This window comes from Rhinoderma darwinii, chromosome 9, assembly GCF_050947455.1.
Source record: "Rhinoderma darwinii isolate aRhiDar2 chromosome 9, aRhiDar2.hap1, whole genome shotgun sequence".
In the NCBI taxonomy this organism is placed as follows: domain Eukaryota; kingdom Metazoa; phylum Chordata; class Amphibia; order Anura; family Rhinodermatidae; genus Rhinoderma; species Rhinoderma darwinii.
This window is the reverse complement of record NC_134695.1, coordinates 63,473,645-63,487,977: the sequence shown is the minus strand read 5'-3', so window position 1 is coordinate 63,487,977 and position 14,333 is coordinate 63,473,645. Positions and strand designations below refer to the sequence as shown.

At 40.8% G+C, this 14,333-nt stretch overlaps 1 protein-coding gene across 13 annotated transcripts in view; it reads right to left on the bottom strand.

Moving 5' to 3' along the window:
* Positions 1–551: 551 nt before the first annotated feature.
* The window catches only part of PPFIA1 (PPFI scaffold protein A1), a 95,329-nt gene continuing 81,547 nt past the window's right edge, over positions 552–14,333 (bottom strand). For 10 of the 13 annotated variants that reach the window (XM_075837963.1, XM_075837965.1, XM_075837967.1 and 7 more), the window contains 7 exons: positions 13,928–14,103; positions 13,709–13,806; positions 11,870–12,045; positions 11,720–11,788; positions 4,138–4,303; positions 3,178–3,248; positions 552–2,203 (listed from right to left, as the gene is read on the bottom strand). In XM_075837963.1, the coding sequence (XP_075694078.1) occupies positions 3,190–3,248; positions 4,138–4,303; positions 11,720–11,788; positions 11,870–12,045; positions 13,709–13,806; positions 13,928–14,103 (744 nt within the window). In that variant the 3' untranslated portion in view covers positions 552–2,203; positions 3,178–3,189. The remainder of the gene's footprint in view (positions 2,204–3,177; positions 3,249–4,137; positions 4,304–11,719; positions 11,789–11,869; positions 12,046–13,708; positions 13,807–13,927; positions 14,104–14,333) is intronic. The other 3 variants (XM_075837971.1, XM_075837973.1, XM_075837972.1) reach the window with 1 other exon arrangement.

Genomic DNA, 14,333 nt, shown 5'->3' with positions numbered 1-14,333 from the left:
CCGATTTTCTTCTCTTATTTTCACGCTGCCCTTTGTTTACCTCACTCCTGTCCACTGCATGATCGCTTCAGATTCTGCTCCCAGCATGCAGTTCTCACTGCTGAGCACGCGTGGATCAAAAGAGACATTCTTTGAACCGCACATGCGCCCGGATGATGCTTGGCCGCCTGGGACAACTTACTGAATGGACGCCATTGATGACACGCCGTTCATTCATCTGTCTGGAAGAAAAACTGCTGAACCGTCGGGACGTCATCAGAAGTCCTGCATTCTGATGGGAACAGCGTAATGTGAGAGGAGTGCAGGGGAGGAGAAAATTAGTCGTCAATACTTATTAAAACCGGAAAACTCCTTTACGTCAGAGGAATTTACGGATTGTTAGATCTGCTCAGTCTTCATCATCCTATTCCAGTTCGGTGCTGGATGATCACATTTTCTGTATTATCAGATGGCAGATTTTTATTTATTTATTTTAAACTCACTGTATACACGAAAGATAATTTTCACAACATATTTATTGGCAGTGGAAAATGCTTCAGTATTTTATTGAAAGAAAGCAATAAATAATACTGTGATAAAAATAGTCCAAAAAAGTACATAGACTGTACATATATTGTTACATAATCAGAAAGTACACAAACAGGATTAGAAAACAAAAAAAAAAATGTAACAAGGAATCCAAATTTATACATGAAAAAGTAAAAGTTTAAACAATAAAAGACAGTTTATATAACGTCAACTGCAATAAATAATACATCATGATTTCAAACAGAACCGATTTGTGTCTTTTTTTTTTAAACTTTTTTTTTTATTTTTAATATTTCATCCAGGGGAAAGAAATCAACAGGCTCATGACTTTGGGGGTGACATTTGGTTGCGCACGAATCGTAGTATTACCGTGACACAAACGTAATGTTTCACTATAGGAATCAAGGTCTAGGGCGACCTTCTGACCATTGAAAAAAAATCTGGACCTGATCAGACGTTTTTGCAATGGCCACTCTAAACCTGGTTTCCCGTAGGGAAATCAAGGTTTTCAATATTCCTGTGATTATACCGTAACCCGAGCTACTAAATGTCGACGTTCAGCCCTAGTCTCGTCCCGATCATTTCCTTCAGGAAGAAACACATGACTTAAGAGGACAATGAAAAAGATAAGGCCTTTTGTATAAAACAGGCTGTGCCATGACAGCCTACAATATCTGTCAGGAGAATTTTGATTGGTCCTTAAAGGCTCTCTGGACTGCTGCAAAGCGCCGCTTTATATAATATAGTGTTCTTAGGGCCGGGCAGACTAGTCCAGGGAACATGGTATATCCTTAAAGGGTTTTGTTTTTTTTAGATGAAAAAGGGTCTACAATTTTTACTAGAAACAGCGCCACTCTTGTCCATAGGCTGTGTCTGGTATTACAGCTTTAGCCCTATTCAAAGTCAATAGAGCTAATCTGCAATATCAACCATAGCCCAGGGATAAGAGTGGCGCTGTTTTTATTATAAAATTGGACCCTTTTTTCGATCAAGTCAACACCTTTAATTTTTTTGCTGTTATGGCTTTTATGTGATATAACAGGACATAAAAAACTGTAACGTTAAAACCGTTAACCTAATGTAAGAAAAATGTACAACGCCCCCCTTAATGCCTTAAAGTCCAACCAGGAGAAAAAGGAACCGATGTAGACAGAGTAAATCATTCTAAGGATTGTGGAAGGCTGGGGACACTTCACAATCTTGTACCAGTTAATTATTAATAGTTTTCCTTGATGTTCTAAGACTGTACAAATACAATAAAAAAAACAAAAAAATTACACAAAACAAAAACGCTTTTCTGTCAGGCTCGTTATGAAATATACCCATAAATTACAATACTAGAATAATTTACAAAGCCCCCCTGGTGATTAGCAAGGACTCGAGCGGGTTACAGTACATTCAGTAAGGGGGGGAGGAGGGACAGCTGACAGAAGGATGAACGAGGATACATGGAAAATGAACTACGGAAGTGAACAGAAATATGACAACACGGTTAAAATTCTAATATATTTCTCCTATCTATAATTTTACTCACTAATTTAAAAACTCTGTATTAAAATATCTCAAAAGTGTCTGAACAGCTTGATTTGTACGGAGAACTCGGCCAGGTCTGGAAATGTGGAATCAAGATGGATTCAGATGTTGCATATTCATCTGTAGAAGTAATGAGGGTAAACTGCAGGGAAGAAAAAAAAATAATTAGGCCTTTGGAAAAGGGCAAAAGTGCCAAGAACGCTAGTTATTAAAAGGGGTATGTATACTTTTGCTACCATTTTTTATTGCTTCACTGCCTCGAAAATAAAAAGGCAACTTTGAAATTAAAATGGTTTAAAAATATTGCATCGTTCTGTGTCTACAGCTCCTATAAAAACTTGTGTTTCCATGGTTACAGACTACAAACAGACCCACGTGTAGTCAAATCCTGCAGTCGTGTCTTACTTTCATCTGCCTCCTCCTATACAGTCTGTCTGTAAATCTTCATGAATAGGGGGGGGGGGGGGCAAGGGGCATGGAGTAACTAACACATTTGTAAAGTTGCTTGGTTTTTTACTTTTGGATGCATGGAAGCATTTTTTGGGTTGAAAAGTATACATACCCTTAACAATCCCACTGTGCATTAGGATAAACCTGGGTGGTGGTTGTGTTACAGAGGGCACCCGTAGGATTGACATCAACCACGTAACCTGCCGCATGGAGTCTGTAAGTTTACTAAATAGTCCACAAACTTACAAGCAGGTTAGGCTGTCTTTACATCTCAGTTAGGGGCCTCAGTCGCAGACCTGGCAGAGATTACCGAAAATAGCGCAGCACGCTGTGCACAGCTTGAGAGAGGTTCTGTGACGAACCGAAACGTCGCTGCTCACTTGAGGTGAATAAATCCACCCTTTTCTCATCTATCTGGAAGTCCTGGTGCCGTTATTCTGTCCTATGGTTTTTATGAATTCAAGTTGGGGAATTGATTCATCCTCTGGTAACGTGCACATGTCCTAATTTATAGCTGCGTTCATCTACAATTGGACTATATATATATATATCGCTATCTATCTCAAAGATTCTGAATACTCCCAAGAAATTATTGACTGTAATTCAAAATAAAAGTGAAATACCCATGTAAACACTCTAAAGAGTCACCCTAGCGGCGGCACTTACCGACAGATACCGTTAACAGGAGTATGTCCTAATTGTGGCTGAATCCAGTCTTTGTATTCCAGACACATTGCCTATTAATAACCATAAGAGACATGCAAAAAACACAACATGCAGTTAGTGTTACGTCACAAAGTGTAAGAAACTCTCTGACATTAAACAAGCAGGCACAGTGCAACGGCAGAGGTGCTCTCTAAACTCATAAAGAGGCGCATCTTACACTCACCTGTTACAGGGTGACATCATTGGAGTATTCAGACCTAGTTCAGACAGGCATATCGTATATAGATCCCTAAGGTTAGATAAATCTGGTCCAGAAAAGCCGTGTAATAAATAGTGCAGCTGATACATCCGGAATTTAAAAAGTTAAATTCGGGTACAATACACCCGTCTGAAAGATGCCTGAATGAAGAGTATTTATAACCAATATTAACACCCTTGTAGTGATCATTGTAGAAACTCATATAGAAAAGTCAGTATGATACTTCTATATCGGATATTGGATAATTTCTTAGAATTCTCCAACCTGTGGGAAAACTACAACTCCCAGCAGTTGGGAGTTGTAGTTTTGCATAAGCAAGAGAGCCACAGGTTGGGGAATACTGCTGTAGATGCTGTAACAATATTAATGTCAGATGCCATGTAGTGTTCATGTCCTCTCACAAGGAGCCCCAAGACAACTTATAGCACGGACTTGTGGTATCCTCCACTAGAGCAATTTTATATTTGTACCACTGTATATTCTATACATAGGGCAGTTGTATTGACAGATTAAGTGACAGTTAAGGGGTAGGCACTGGGGTCTCGTGATATACACTGGCAGCTTGGTCCCTGTCCTAGAGGTCTCGGAGGGTTAAAAAAATCCAAAAGGAACACGGTAAGTCATTACGGAATACTCATGCACCAACCGCACACATTCCATCATGCTTAGCAATCACACGGGTCAATAAGATGTGGTCCTACCATCCATTTGCATTTTCTTTGGCTGCATAGAAGGTGAAGACATTGAGGAGTTGACTCTGAAGTTGGCGGGTAGTGTCTCTGCAGAGCCAGCACTTAGTCCTCGCACATCCTTTGGTCGGAATTTCTTTCGCCATGACGGGGCCCGTCTAAAACCTTTATCATCATCCTATGAATTGAAAGTGGGGAGTTGACATTAGTGCGAGACAGAATGGCTTGAAGGGGGTTTTACCATTAAAGACTTATGATACATGGTCAAGATATGTCATAGTCAGATCAGAGATTCCTACCGATCCAGAAAACGGGGCTTCCGGTCCTCATTCACAGGGGACATATATGTGCAGCCACTCAAGTACAGTCAATGGGGGATGAGGAAAGAGTCCAGTGTATTTAAAGGGGTTGGCCAGTTTACAAGTAAATGCTTTTAATATGTGGCTTGAGGCAAAACAAGATACTTACTAATATAATGTCTTCAGGCATTCTGCCTCTTTCTCCAATTGCGGCAAGCCACGCCCCCAGGTGAAGAAAATGCTATCCCCGCTGTCACGCCGCCCTCGTCAATGGCAGCTTGCGACATGAAGAGGTAGAAGACTGAGCTCATCCATGCCTGAACTTCCGGCCCCTGTTCTGCGCTTGCGCTGGTTTCCGACTCATCCGGGAACAGCGCAAGCGCTGAGTACTCTTTCATATACATAACGTGCATGTGCGATCTTAGTGTCAGTTCAGGATGATTGCACATGCAACAGGAATAATATAGAATGAAAAAGCGCTCAGTGTAAAGAAGAAAAAATATATTTTCAATAAAAGTTTTTCTTTAAGTGGTCTTTATATTGATATATAGGTGTGAGCCATGTTATATATAGTGTAATACAGTGTGTGTGTGTGTGTGTGTGTATATATATATATATATATATACATACATACACACACACACACACGTACATACATATAGCTATACATATAGTATCATATCTATATATAATAGGGCTCTCATCTATATAACAATAGAAGACCCTTGGTGGGGGGGGGGGAGGGAGAGATATGTATATATAAACACATATATACTGTGTTGCACTATATATAGCATGGCTCTCACCTATGTAACAATATGAAGCCGATTTTTTCTTTTCTTTTTCTTTACACTGCCTCTGAGCGCTTCTTCATTCTATAATATAAATATATATATATATATATATATATATATATATATACATACATATACACACACACATACACATACTGTGCAGACAAATATATAGAGCGCTGCTACTGGACTATGGTAAGGTGGGGAGCCTACATAAATCATGTATTGACTTTATTTGCCCTCATTATTATTTAGAAGGGCTTTCTTTATCGTCTGCGGAACTTTCTAAATTTTACGCTGATAGCGGCCAACCTCTAAGTGTTTTCCATCTCCCACTGACTCGTGTGTGTGGCCACATTTCTCAGGAATGGGGACGAAGCACAAAACACCAGTTGAGTTCTCGGTGGATGGACCCCACCAATCAGACTTTAGAAAGTCCTTCAGACTCCACCTGTTCTTCTGCCCCCATTTTGCAGGAGTAGAGGATTGCTGGTGCTTACTACTAAGGCAGGGAACATTAGGTAAAAAATAATTTTATGCTTTATTGGTACAGCATGGAGACAAATGGTTTCCCTGGTTTTCTTTAACCCCTTAAGGACGCAGCCTAGTTTGGGCCTTAAGGCTCAGAGCCCATTTTTCAAATCTGACATATTTCACTTTATGTGGTAATAACGTCGGAATGCTTAAACCTATCCAAGCGATTCTGAGATTGTTTTCTCGTGACACTTTGGGCTTCATGTTCGTGGTAAAATTTGGTCGATATATTCAGTCTTTATTTGTGAAAAATTGCAAAATTTAGAGAAAATGTACAAAAAATAGCATTTTTCAGAATTTAAATGCATCTGCTTGAAAAACAGACGGTTATACCACCCAAAATAGTTACTAGTTCACATTTCCCATATGTCTACTTTAGATTGGCATCGTTTTTTGAACATTCTTTTATTTTTCTTGGACGTTACAAGGCTTAGAACATAAACAGCAATTTCTCATATTCTTAAGAAAATTTCAAAAGCCTTTTTTTGAAGGTGCCAGTTCAGTTCTGAAGTGGATTTGAGGAGACTATGTATTAGAAACCCCCATAAAACACCCCATTTTAAAAACTAGACCCCTCAAAGTATTCAAAACAGCATATAGAAAGTTTTTTAACCCTTCAGGCATTTCACAGGAATTAAAGCAAAGTGGAAATTAAATTTGCAAATTTCATTTTTTCTGCTGAATTTCAATTTTATTCAATTTTTTTTTAGTAACAGAGAAGGTTTTACCAGAGAAACACTACTAAATATGTATTGTCCAGATTCTGCAGTTTTTAGAAATGTCCCACATGTGGCCCTACTGCGCTCGTGGACTAAAACACAAGCCCTAGAAGCAAAGAAGCACCTAGTGCATTTTGAGGCCTCTTTTTTATTAGAATATATTTTAGGCAGCATGCCAGGTTTGAAGAGGCGTTGAGGTATCAAAACAATGGAAACCCACCAGAAGTGACCCCATTTTGGAAATTACACCCCTCAAGGAATTCATTTATGGTTTTTGTTATCATTTTGACCGCACAGTTTTTTCACAGCACCTATTTGAATTGGGCTGTGAAATGAAAAAAATTATATTTTTTCCAATAAAATGTCATTTTTGATCAAATTTTCTTATTTTCACAGGGAACAACATACCCCATTTTGTTGCCCAATTTGTCCTTAGTGCGGCAATACCCCATTTGTGGTGATAAACTGCCGTTTGGGCCCATGGGAGGGCTCAGAAGGAAAGGAGCGCTATGTGTTTGTTGGAGTCCAGATTTTGCTGGATTGGTTTTCGGGTGCCATGTCGCATTTGCAGAGCCCCAGAGGTATCAAAGCAATGGAAACCCACCAGAAGTGACCCCATTTTGGAAACTACACCCCTCAAGGAATTCATTTATGGTTTTTGTTATCATTTTGACCGCACAGGTTTTTCACAGCACCTATTTGAATTGGGCTGTGAAATGAAAAAAATTATATTTTTTCCAATAAGATGTCATTTTTGATCAAAATTTCTTATTTTCACAGGGAACAACATACCCCATTTTGTTGCCCAATTTGTCCTTAGTGCGGCAATACCCCATTTGTGGTGATAAACTGCCCTTTGGGCCCATGGGAGGGCTCAGAAGGAAAGGACCACCATTTGGCCTACTGGAGCTTTTCTGGTGCTAAGTCATGTGTGCAGAAGCCCCTGAGGTACCAGTACAGTTGAAACCCCCGAGAAGTGACCCCATTTTAAAAACTACACCCCTTAAGACATTCATCTAGAGGTGTAGTGAGCATTTTGACCCCACAGGTACTGTGTAAAAGATAATGCGCAGCAGATGGTGCAGTGTGAGATTTGCAATTTTATATATGTATATGCCATTTCAGTGTCCAATATAGTGTGCCCAGCATGCGCCACCGGAGATATACACCCCTTAAATTGTAATGTGGGTTCTCCTGGGTACGACAATACCCTACATGTGGCTGTTATCAGCTGCCTGGGCATACGGCAGGGCTCAGAAGGGAAAGATGAGGGGGGTAAGCTGTGCGGAGTACATCAGGGTAAATTAAAAATCAAGGGATGTATGATACATTTTAAAACAATCTTTTATACAGAGCCCTGGTTTTTCGGGACACGTGTCACATTGGTATATTGTGTTCTTCCTTATCCCCCTCTTATAGCAGACTCTGCACCTCTTTTGACTCTTTCCCTTTCCACCGGTTTGGGGACCTTCTCCTGGAAAGTGTTGCCCTGGTACGATGCGCCCCCCCTTCCTGGTCCCTAAAGATTAGATCTTGAAATTCCAGGAAAGTTCCCCTCTGGCCTGCACATCGACGTAGCACATACGCATTGTACAAAGCCATCTGTATGATGTGCCCGGCCAGCTTCTTATACCTCACCGCATGGCGCTGTAGGGCTTCAGGACTTGATTTGACAAGTCCATCCCTCCCATGTACCTATTGTAGTCCAGGATGCAGTCTGGTTTGGGGGTGGCCTTTCCTTCATATATCCTAAACCTGTAGGTATACCCTGATGCACTCTCGCACAGCTTATACATCTTCACGCCATACCTTGCCCTCTTACCTGGCAGGTACTGGCGGAATTGAACCCTCCCTTTAAAATGTACCAGGGACTCATCAATAGAAAAACACTTCTCGGGGGTGTATGCTTGGGAAAACCGGGCACTGGAACGGTCTAATAGGGGTCTCCGTTTATACAAACGGTCAAAAATGGGGTCATCTCGGAGTGGGCACGGCTCATTATCAGTATAATGTAAGAAGCGAAGTATTGCCTCATTTATTTATTTTTTTAGGTTCCAGTTCATTTCTGAAGTTGCTTTGAGGGGCCCATATATTAGAAACCCCTATCAAACACCCCATTTTAGAAACTAGACCCCTCAAAGTATTCACAACAGCATTTAGAAAGTTTATGAACCCTTTAGGTGTTTCACAGAAATTTAGAGCAAAGTAGAGGTGAAATTTACTCTTTTTATACCATTTTTTTTATAACACAAAAGGATTTATCAGAGAAACGCAACTCAATACTTATTGCCCAGATTCTGCAGTTTAGAGAAATATCCCACATGTTGCCCTCGGGCGGTAATGGACTGAAGCACCGGCCTCCGAAGCAAAGGAGCACCTAGCGGATTTTGAGCCCTCTTTTTTATTAGGCACCATGTCCGGTTTGAAGAGGTCTTGTGGTGCCAAAACATTGGAAACCCCCCAAAAGTGACCCCAATTTGGAAACTAGACCCCTTGAGGAATCCATTGTAGTTTTCATGGGGTGCATGCGGCTTTTTGATCAGTTTTTATTCCATTTTTAGGTGGCGTGGTGACTAATAAACAGCAATTCTACTATTGTTTTTGTATACTTTTTTTTTTAAAGCGTTCACCGTGCGCTATAAATGATATATTAACTTTATTCTGCGGGGCGATACGATCACGGCGATACCAGATGTTTATAGTTTTTTTTTATGTCTTATGGCGTTTGCACAATAAAATACGTTTTGTAAACAATCATTCACTTTTTGTGTTGCCTTATTCTAAGAGCCATAACGTTTTTATTTTTCAATCAATAAAGCGGTGCGAGGACTTATTTTTTGCGTAACGAACTGTAGTTTCGATCAGTACCATTTTTAGGTACAGGCGACTTTTTGATCTCTTTTTATTCCATTTTTTGGGAGGTGAAGTGACCAAACAATTGTGATTGTGGTACGGTTTATTAATATTTTTTTTTACGGCGTTCACCGTGCGGGATAAATAACAAAATAATTTTGTAGTTCAGGCCGTTACGGACGCGGCGATACCAATTATGTATAGTTTATTTGTTTGTTTATATATTTTTATTAATAATAAAGGCCTGATAAGGGAAAAAGTGGGACTTTTACTTTTATTACTTTTAAAACTTTTATTTTCTTATTTTTACACATCTTTTTTTAACTTTTTTTTTACTTTATTACTTTGTCCCACTAGGGGACATGAGGGCAGGAGGCCCTGATCGCTATTCTAATACACTGCACTACATGCGTAGTGCAGTGTATTAGAACTGTCAGCTACTCACTGACAGCAAGCATAGTGGGTCCTGACGTTGTCAGGACCCACTAGGCTTCCGTCTATGGCATAGCCGGACGCCATTGTTTGGTGTCCGGTTGCCATAGTCACCATCGCCGGCCGCTATCGCGTAGCAGGCCGGCGATGGCAGCTTAACCCCTAAAAAGCCGCGATCTCTATAGAACGCGGCTTTTAAGGGGTTAATCAGCGGGGACACAGCGATCGGTCCCCGCTGTAGGAGCTGTGACAGCTGCTGAACAAGACAGCAGCGTCACAGCTCCTGTATGTGTCGGGAGGACGGCCGAAACGGCCGTTACTCCCGAGACGTACTATTACGGCATGGAGCGCGAACGATACAGCTGCCATGACGTAATAGTACGTCAAGGAGCGGGAAGGGGTTAAAGGGTAACTAAAAACTTTTAAAAAAAACTTCTGACATGTCATAAGTTTTGACCGGTGGTGGTCCCCGCACTAAGACACCCCTCCCCCACCGATCACTAAAATGAATGGGCAGAATCACTCAGGTGAACGCCTCATTTTAGCGATTCGTGGGGGTCTCAGTGCTCAGACCTCTACGGATCAAACTTCTGACATGTCAAATGTGTTTTAAAAGTTTGGTTACCCTTTAAATAAGATGGTAGGTTAAATAAATATTCCCATGTTAGAATGATATGGCATTTCGTTAGGACATGCCATAATATTATAATTTGTGGGAGTACGACCTCTGGACCCTTGCTGATCTAAAGAACGGAGATCTCTTTGGCGCTTTTCCCACACAGCGACCGGCTGTATGTCCGCTGTCTTCCCTGCTCAGCGGATGGCCGTGCACGTTGCTGTGCAGGGAAACACTGTGATGGAGCCTCAGTGCTTAGCAAGCACTGCAGCTCCTTCATTTTAAGGATTGATGGAGTCCCAGCAGTTGGACCCCCTCCGATCATTAAAGGGAATGTGCCACTAGAAATATATATATATATTTTTTTCAGTTAAACAATTAGTATTTAAGTGATTACACGTTGTTTTAATTTTTCACAAGTCAGGAAATATTATAAATTAGATTCCAATTTATAACATTTCCATTTGCTGGCCACTAGAGGGAGCAGTTCCCAAAAGTGCAGCATGGTCAATGTGGTAAAGCAACCTCATTGATTTATGCTGCAAATTTGGGGTGGACACACTCTCCTCTAGTGTCCTCACACAATCCCCCCTTCCTTCTTCAGGCTAGTGCCAGGAGAAGGAGGGGTTTGAATCTTAAAACCTCCTACTCCGTGTGCCGCCATTTTCTGAGTGACTGCACAGTGTAGGAGGATTAGATACAGGGCCCAGCAGACAGTATAACACGAACATAATACACACATCACATACACGAACATAACTTACCTGCTCCTGCCGCCTCCGTTCCTATTCCTTGCGCCTTCGCTTCCTTGAACATATGGCCGGAAGCCGCGGCCGGAAGTCGTCATCTTACTGGCCGGCAGCGGCTTCCGGTCCACATGAAAAGCCAGATTTCTCTCTGCGAACGAGCTTCGTTTTGGTCTGTGTGGGAGCGGCGCATGCGCCGTTCCCATACAGACGGCGTACGCTTCAGAGAATGGAACGGCTCCCGTTCGCATTCTCTATGGGGTTGTATGTGCCGTATTCCATCTCTGTATGTGTCGTTAATTGATACATACAGAGATGAAAAAAAATATGGCAGCCCCCATAGAGAAGTAAAAATAACAAAAAAGTACAACATGAGAACACGAATAAAAATTTATGTTACTATCATATTAAAAGCAATATGATAAAAAAATAAAATAATTTCATGACACCTTCCCTTTAAGGACGGCATATCCTAGAGACACGCCATCACTTGCTATAGTGGAAAAACCCCTTTAATATGGTAGCTGTAATGTGATGGTCAACATAAAATTGTTATAACCCCCCTACCAAAATATAAAAAAAAAAAAATGATATAGCATACATCATCGAATCTTCTATCTGTTCCTCTTATGAGAAGGTTGTTGTATTCCCGCTCCAACACTGAACGTGCCTGAAATAAAACAAATAAAACTTGTTGTCACAGGCCCTGACATTAGGATTACGTAGACTGCCACTGTAAAATCCCATTTACCTGTGTGTTCTGAGTGGGAATTTGTAGCAGCAGAGCCATCGTGTTATGATCAAAAGTCTCATCTAAGGCAACCAGAGCACCGTGAACACCACTTTCTAGAAGGTTATTTGCATATTCTTTAAGTCCAATGGATAAAACCCAGTTGATGACGCGATCGTTGCTCCAAACAAGGACATCTGGAAGAAGAAGCAGCGAGATGCGATGTCATTTATTTTTGGATTGGACTTCATAGGGAACCTCGCTTTGTGGCTCCTAATTATAATGAATAGCAGCTTTGCAGCAGATGATCCCGTATTGCATATGGGAACCTTGGAGACAGAACCTGCGCTGCATCTCATTTTCTTCATTTTATGAGCGACATGCAGCATGGACACTGGGCAGGCCGTGTTACAGTATTAGAAGTAAAAAGCAAACGCGTTTGATGAAGATTATGTAAAGATCTATATATTACTTCATGTATATATACAATGCCAAATTTACATACACACGAAAAGTTCAGGGTGTGAAGAATACATAAATACAACATCTATGTTTTAGACCGTTTATATTGCAATTTCAAAAGCGTGTATAAAAGAATACTGCCATACAATGCCTAAATAATACCTCCATACAGTATCCAAATAATACGACCATATAATATTTCCCTTTTATGTCCAAAAAATGTCCATTGAGTGTCCAAATAATACCGTCATACAAAGTCTAAAAATATTCCTATACCACCATGCAACGCCTAAATAATGCGCCTAGGGTTTCCATCCTCAAGGGCCCCTAGGAAGTGGGGGCTCTGGGCAATTTCCTTTACACAGTATCCAAATAATTGTACCATATAGTGCCCTCATAACACCTCTATACTGTCTACACAAAACTGCCATTCAGTGTCAAAATAATAGCGCCATACAATGCCTAAATACTCCTCCTATACAGTGTCCAGATAATACTACACATACAGCCCAAAAATACCGCCATACAATGCTTAAGTAATACTCCTATATATAGTGTCCATATAATACTACATATACAGCCCGCATAATACCGCCATACAATGCCTAAATACTCCTCCTATACAGTGTCCAGATAATACCGCCATAAAATGCCTAAATACTCCTCCTATACAGTGTCCATATAATACTACACATACAGCCCAAAAATACCGCCATACAATGCTTAAGTAATACTCCTATATATAGTGTCCATATAATACTACATATACAGCCCGCATAATACCGCCATACCATGCCTAAATACTCCTTCTATACAGTGTCCAGATAATACCGCCATACAATGCCTAAATACTCCTCCTATACAGTGTCCAAATAATACTACGTATACAGCCCGCATAAAACTGCCATACAATGCCTAAATACTCCTCCTATACAGTATCCAGATAATACTACGTATACAGCCCGCATAAAACTGCCATACAATGCCTAAATACTCCTCCTATACAGTGTCCAAATACTACGTATACAGCCCGCATAAAACTGCCAAACAATGCCTAAATACTCCTCCTATACATTGTCCATATAATACTACGTATACAACCCGCATAATCCCACCATACTTTGCCTAAATAATCCTATACAGTGTCCAGATAATACTACATATACAGCCCGCATAATACCGCCATACAATGCTTAATACTGCTACATATTGTCCATATAAAACTACACATACAGCCCGCATAATACCGCATACAATGCCTAAATTCTCTTCCTATATGGTGTCCAGATAATACTACGTATACAGCCCGCAAAATACCGCCATACAATACCTAAGTAATACTACCGGGGACTCCGTCCTCGGGGGCAGCAGATGCACTGGCGGGATGTTACATTTTACCTTGACTTTCATTTTGACTTTCCTCCCTTTTCCTCTCCAGCTCTTTCCGGTCGTAGTTCAGCCTCCGCAAGCACATGATGCCACACTGGAAACTGTTCCTATTTGTAGAAAAGAAGAATTCCTTAATTATTATTATTACATTTTATTTCCGTATTTCATAAATGAATGGCGTTGCCATAAATCGCCACCAAGGCCACTAAATTTAATTTTGGGTTTTACCTATGAAAACTGTCCACCATTTTTAACTGCCCGCGGAGGTCCTTCTTTGTTAAATGGTCCAGCATCCTGGCATCAACAAGGCACTCCATGAAATAACTGCGATACTGAGGCAGCCCGAGGCTGGGCAGCCACTCGTTACCAATCCACTCGTGATTCATGTCCCCGTATGCCAATGTCTAGGAGGACAGTGAGGGGGTGTTAGAATAGAAATTTCCTTCCTTTTGTTTTATATATTAATTGAAATGTGTGAACGCCAATCATGTCGACTAAAAAGCAACATTGAATGATTATGTGCTGCAGATACTACAGTTAGGCACCATGTACACGACCGTAGAATTCGTCCGTAGTTGCGGACCCATTTGTTTCTATTGACCGCGGATACCTTAGTATATTTACGGGAAGGTGT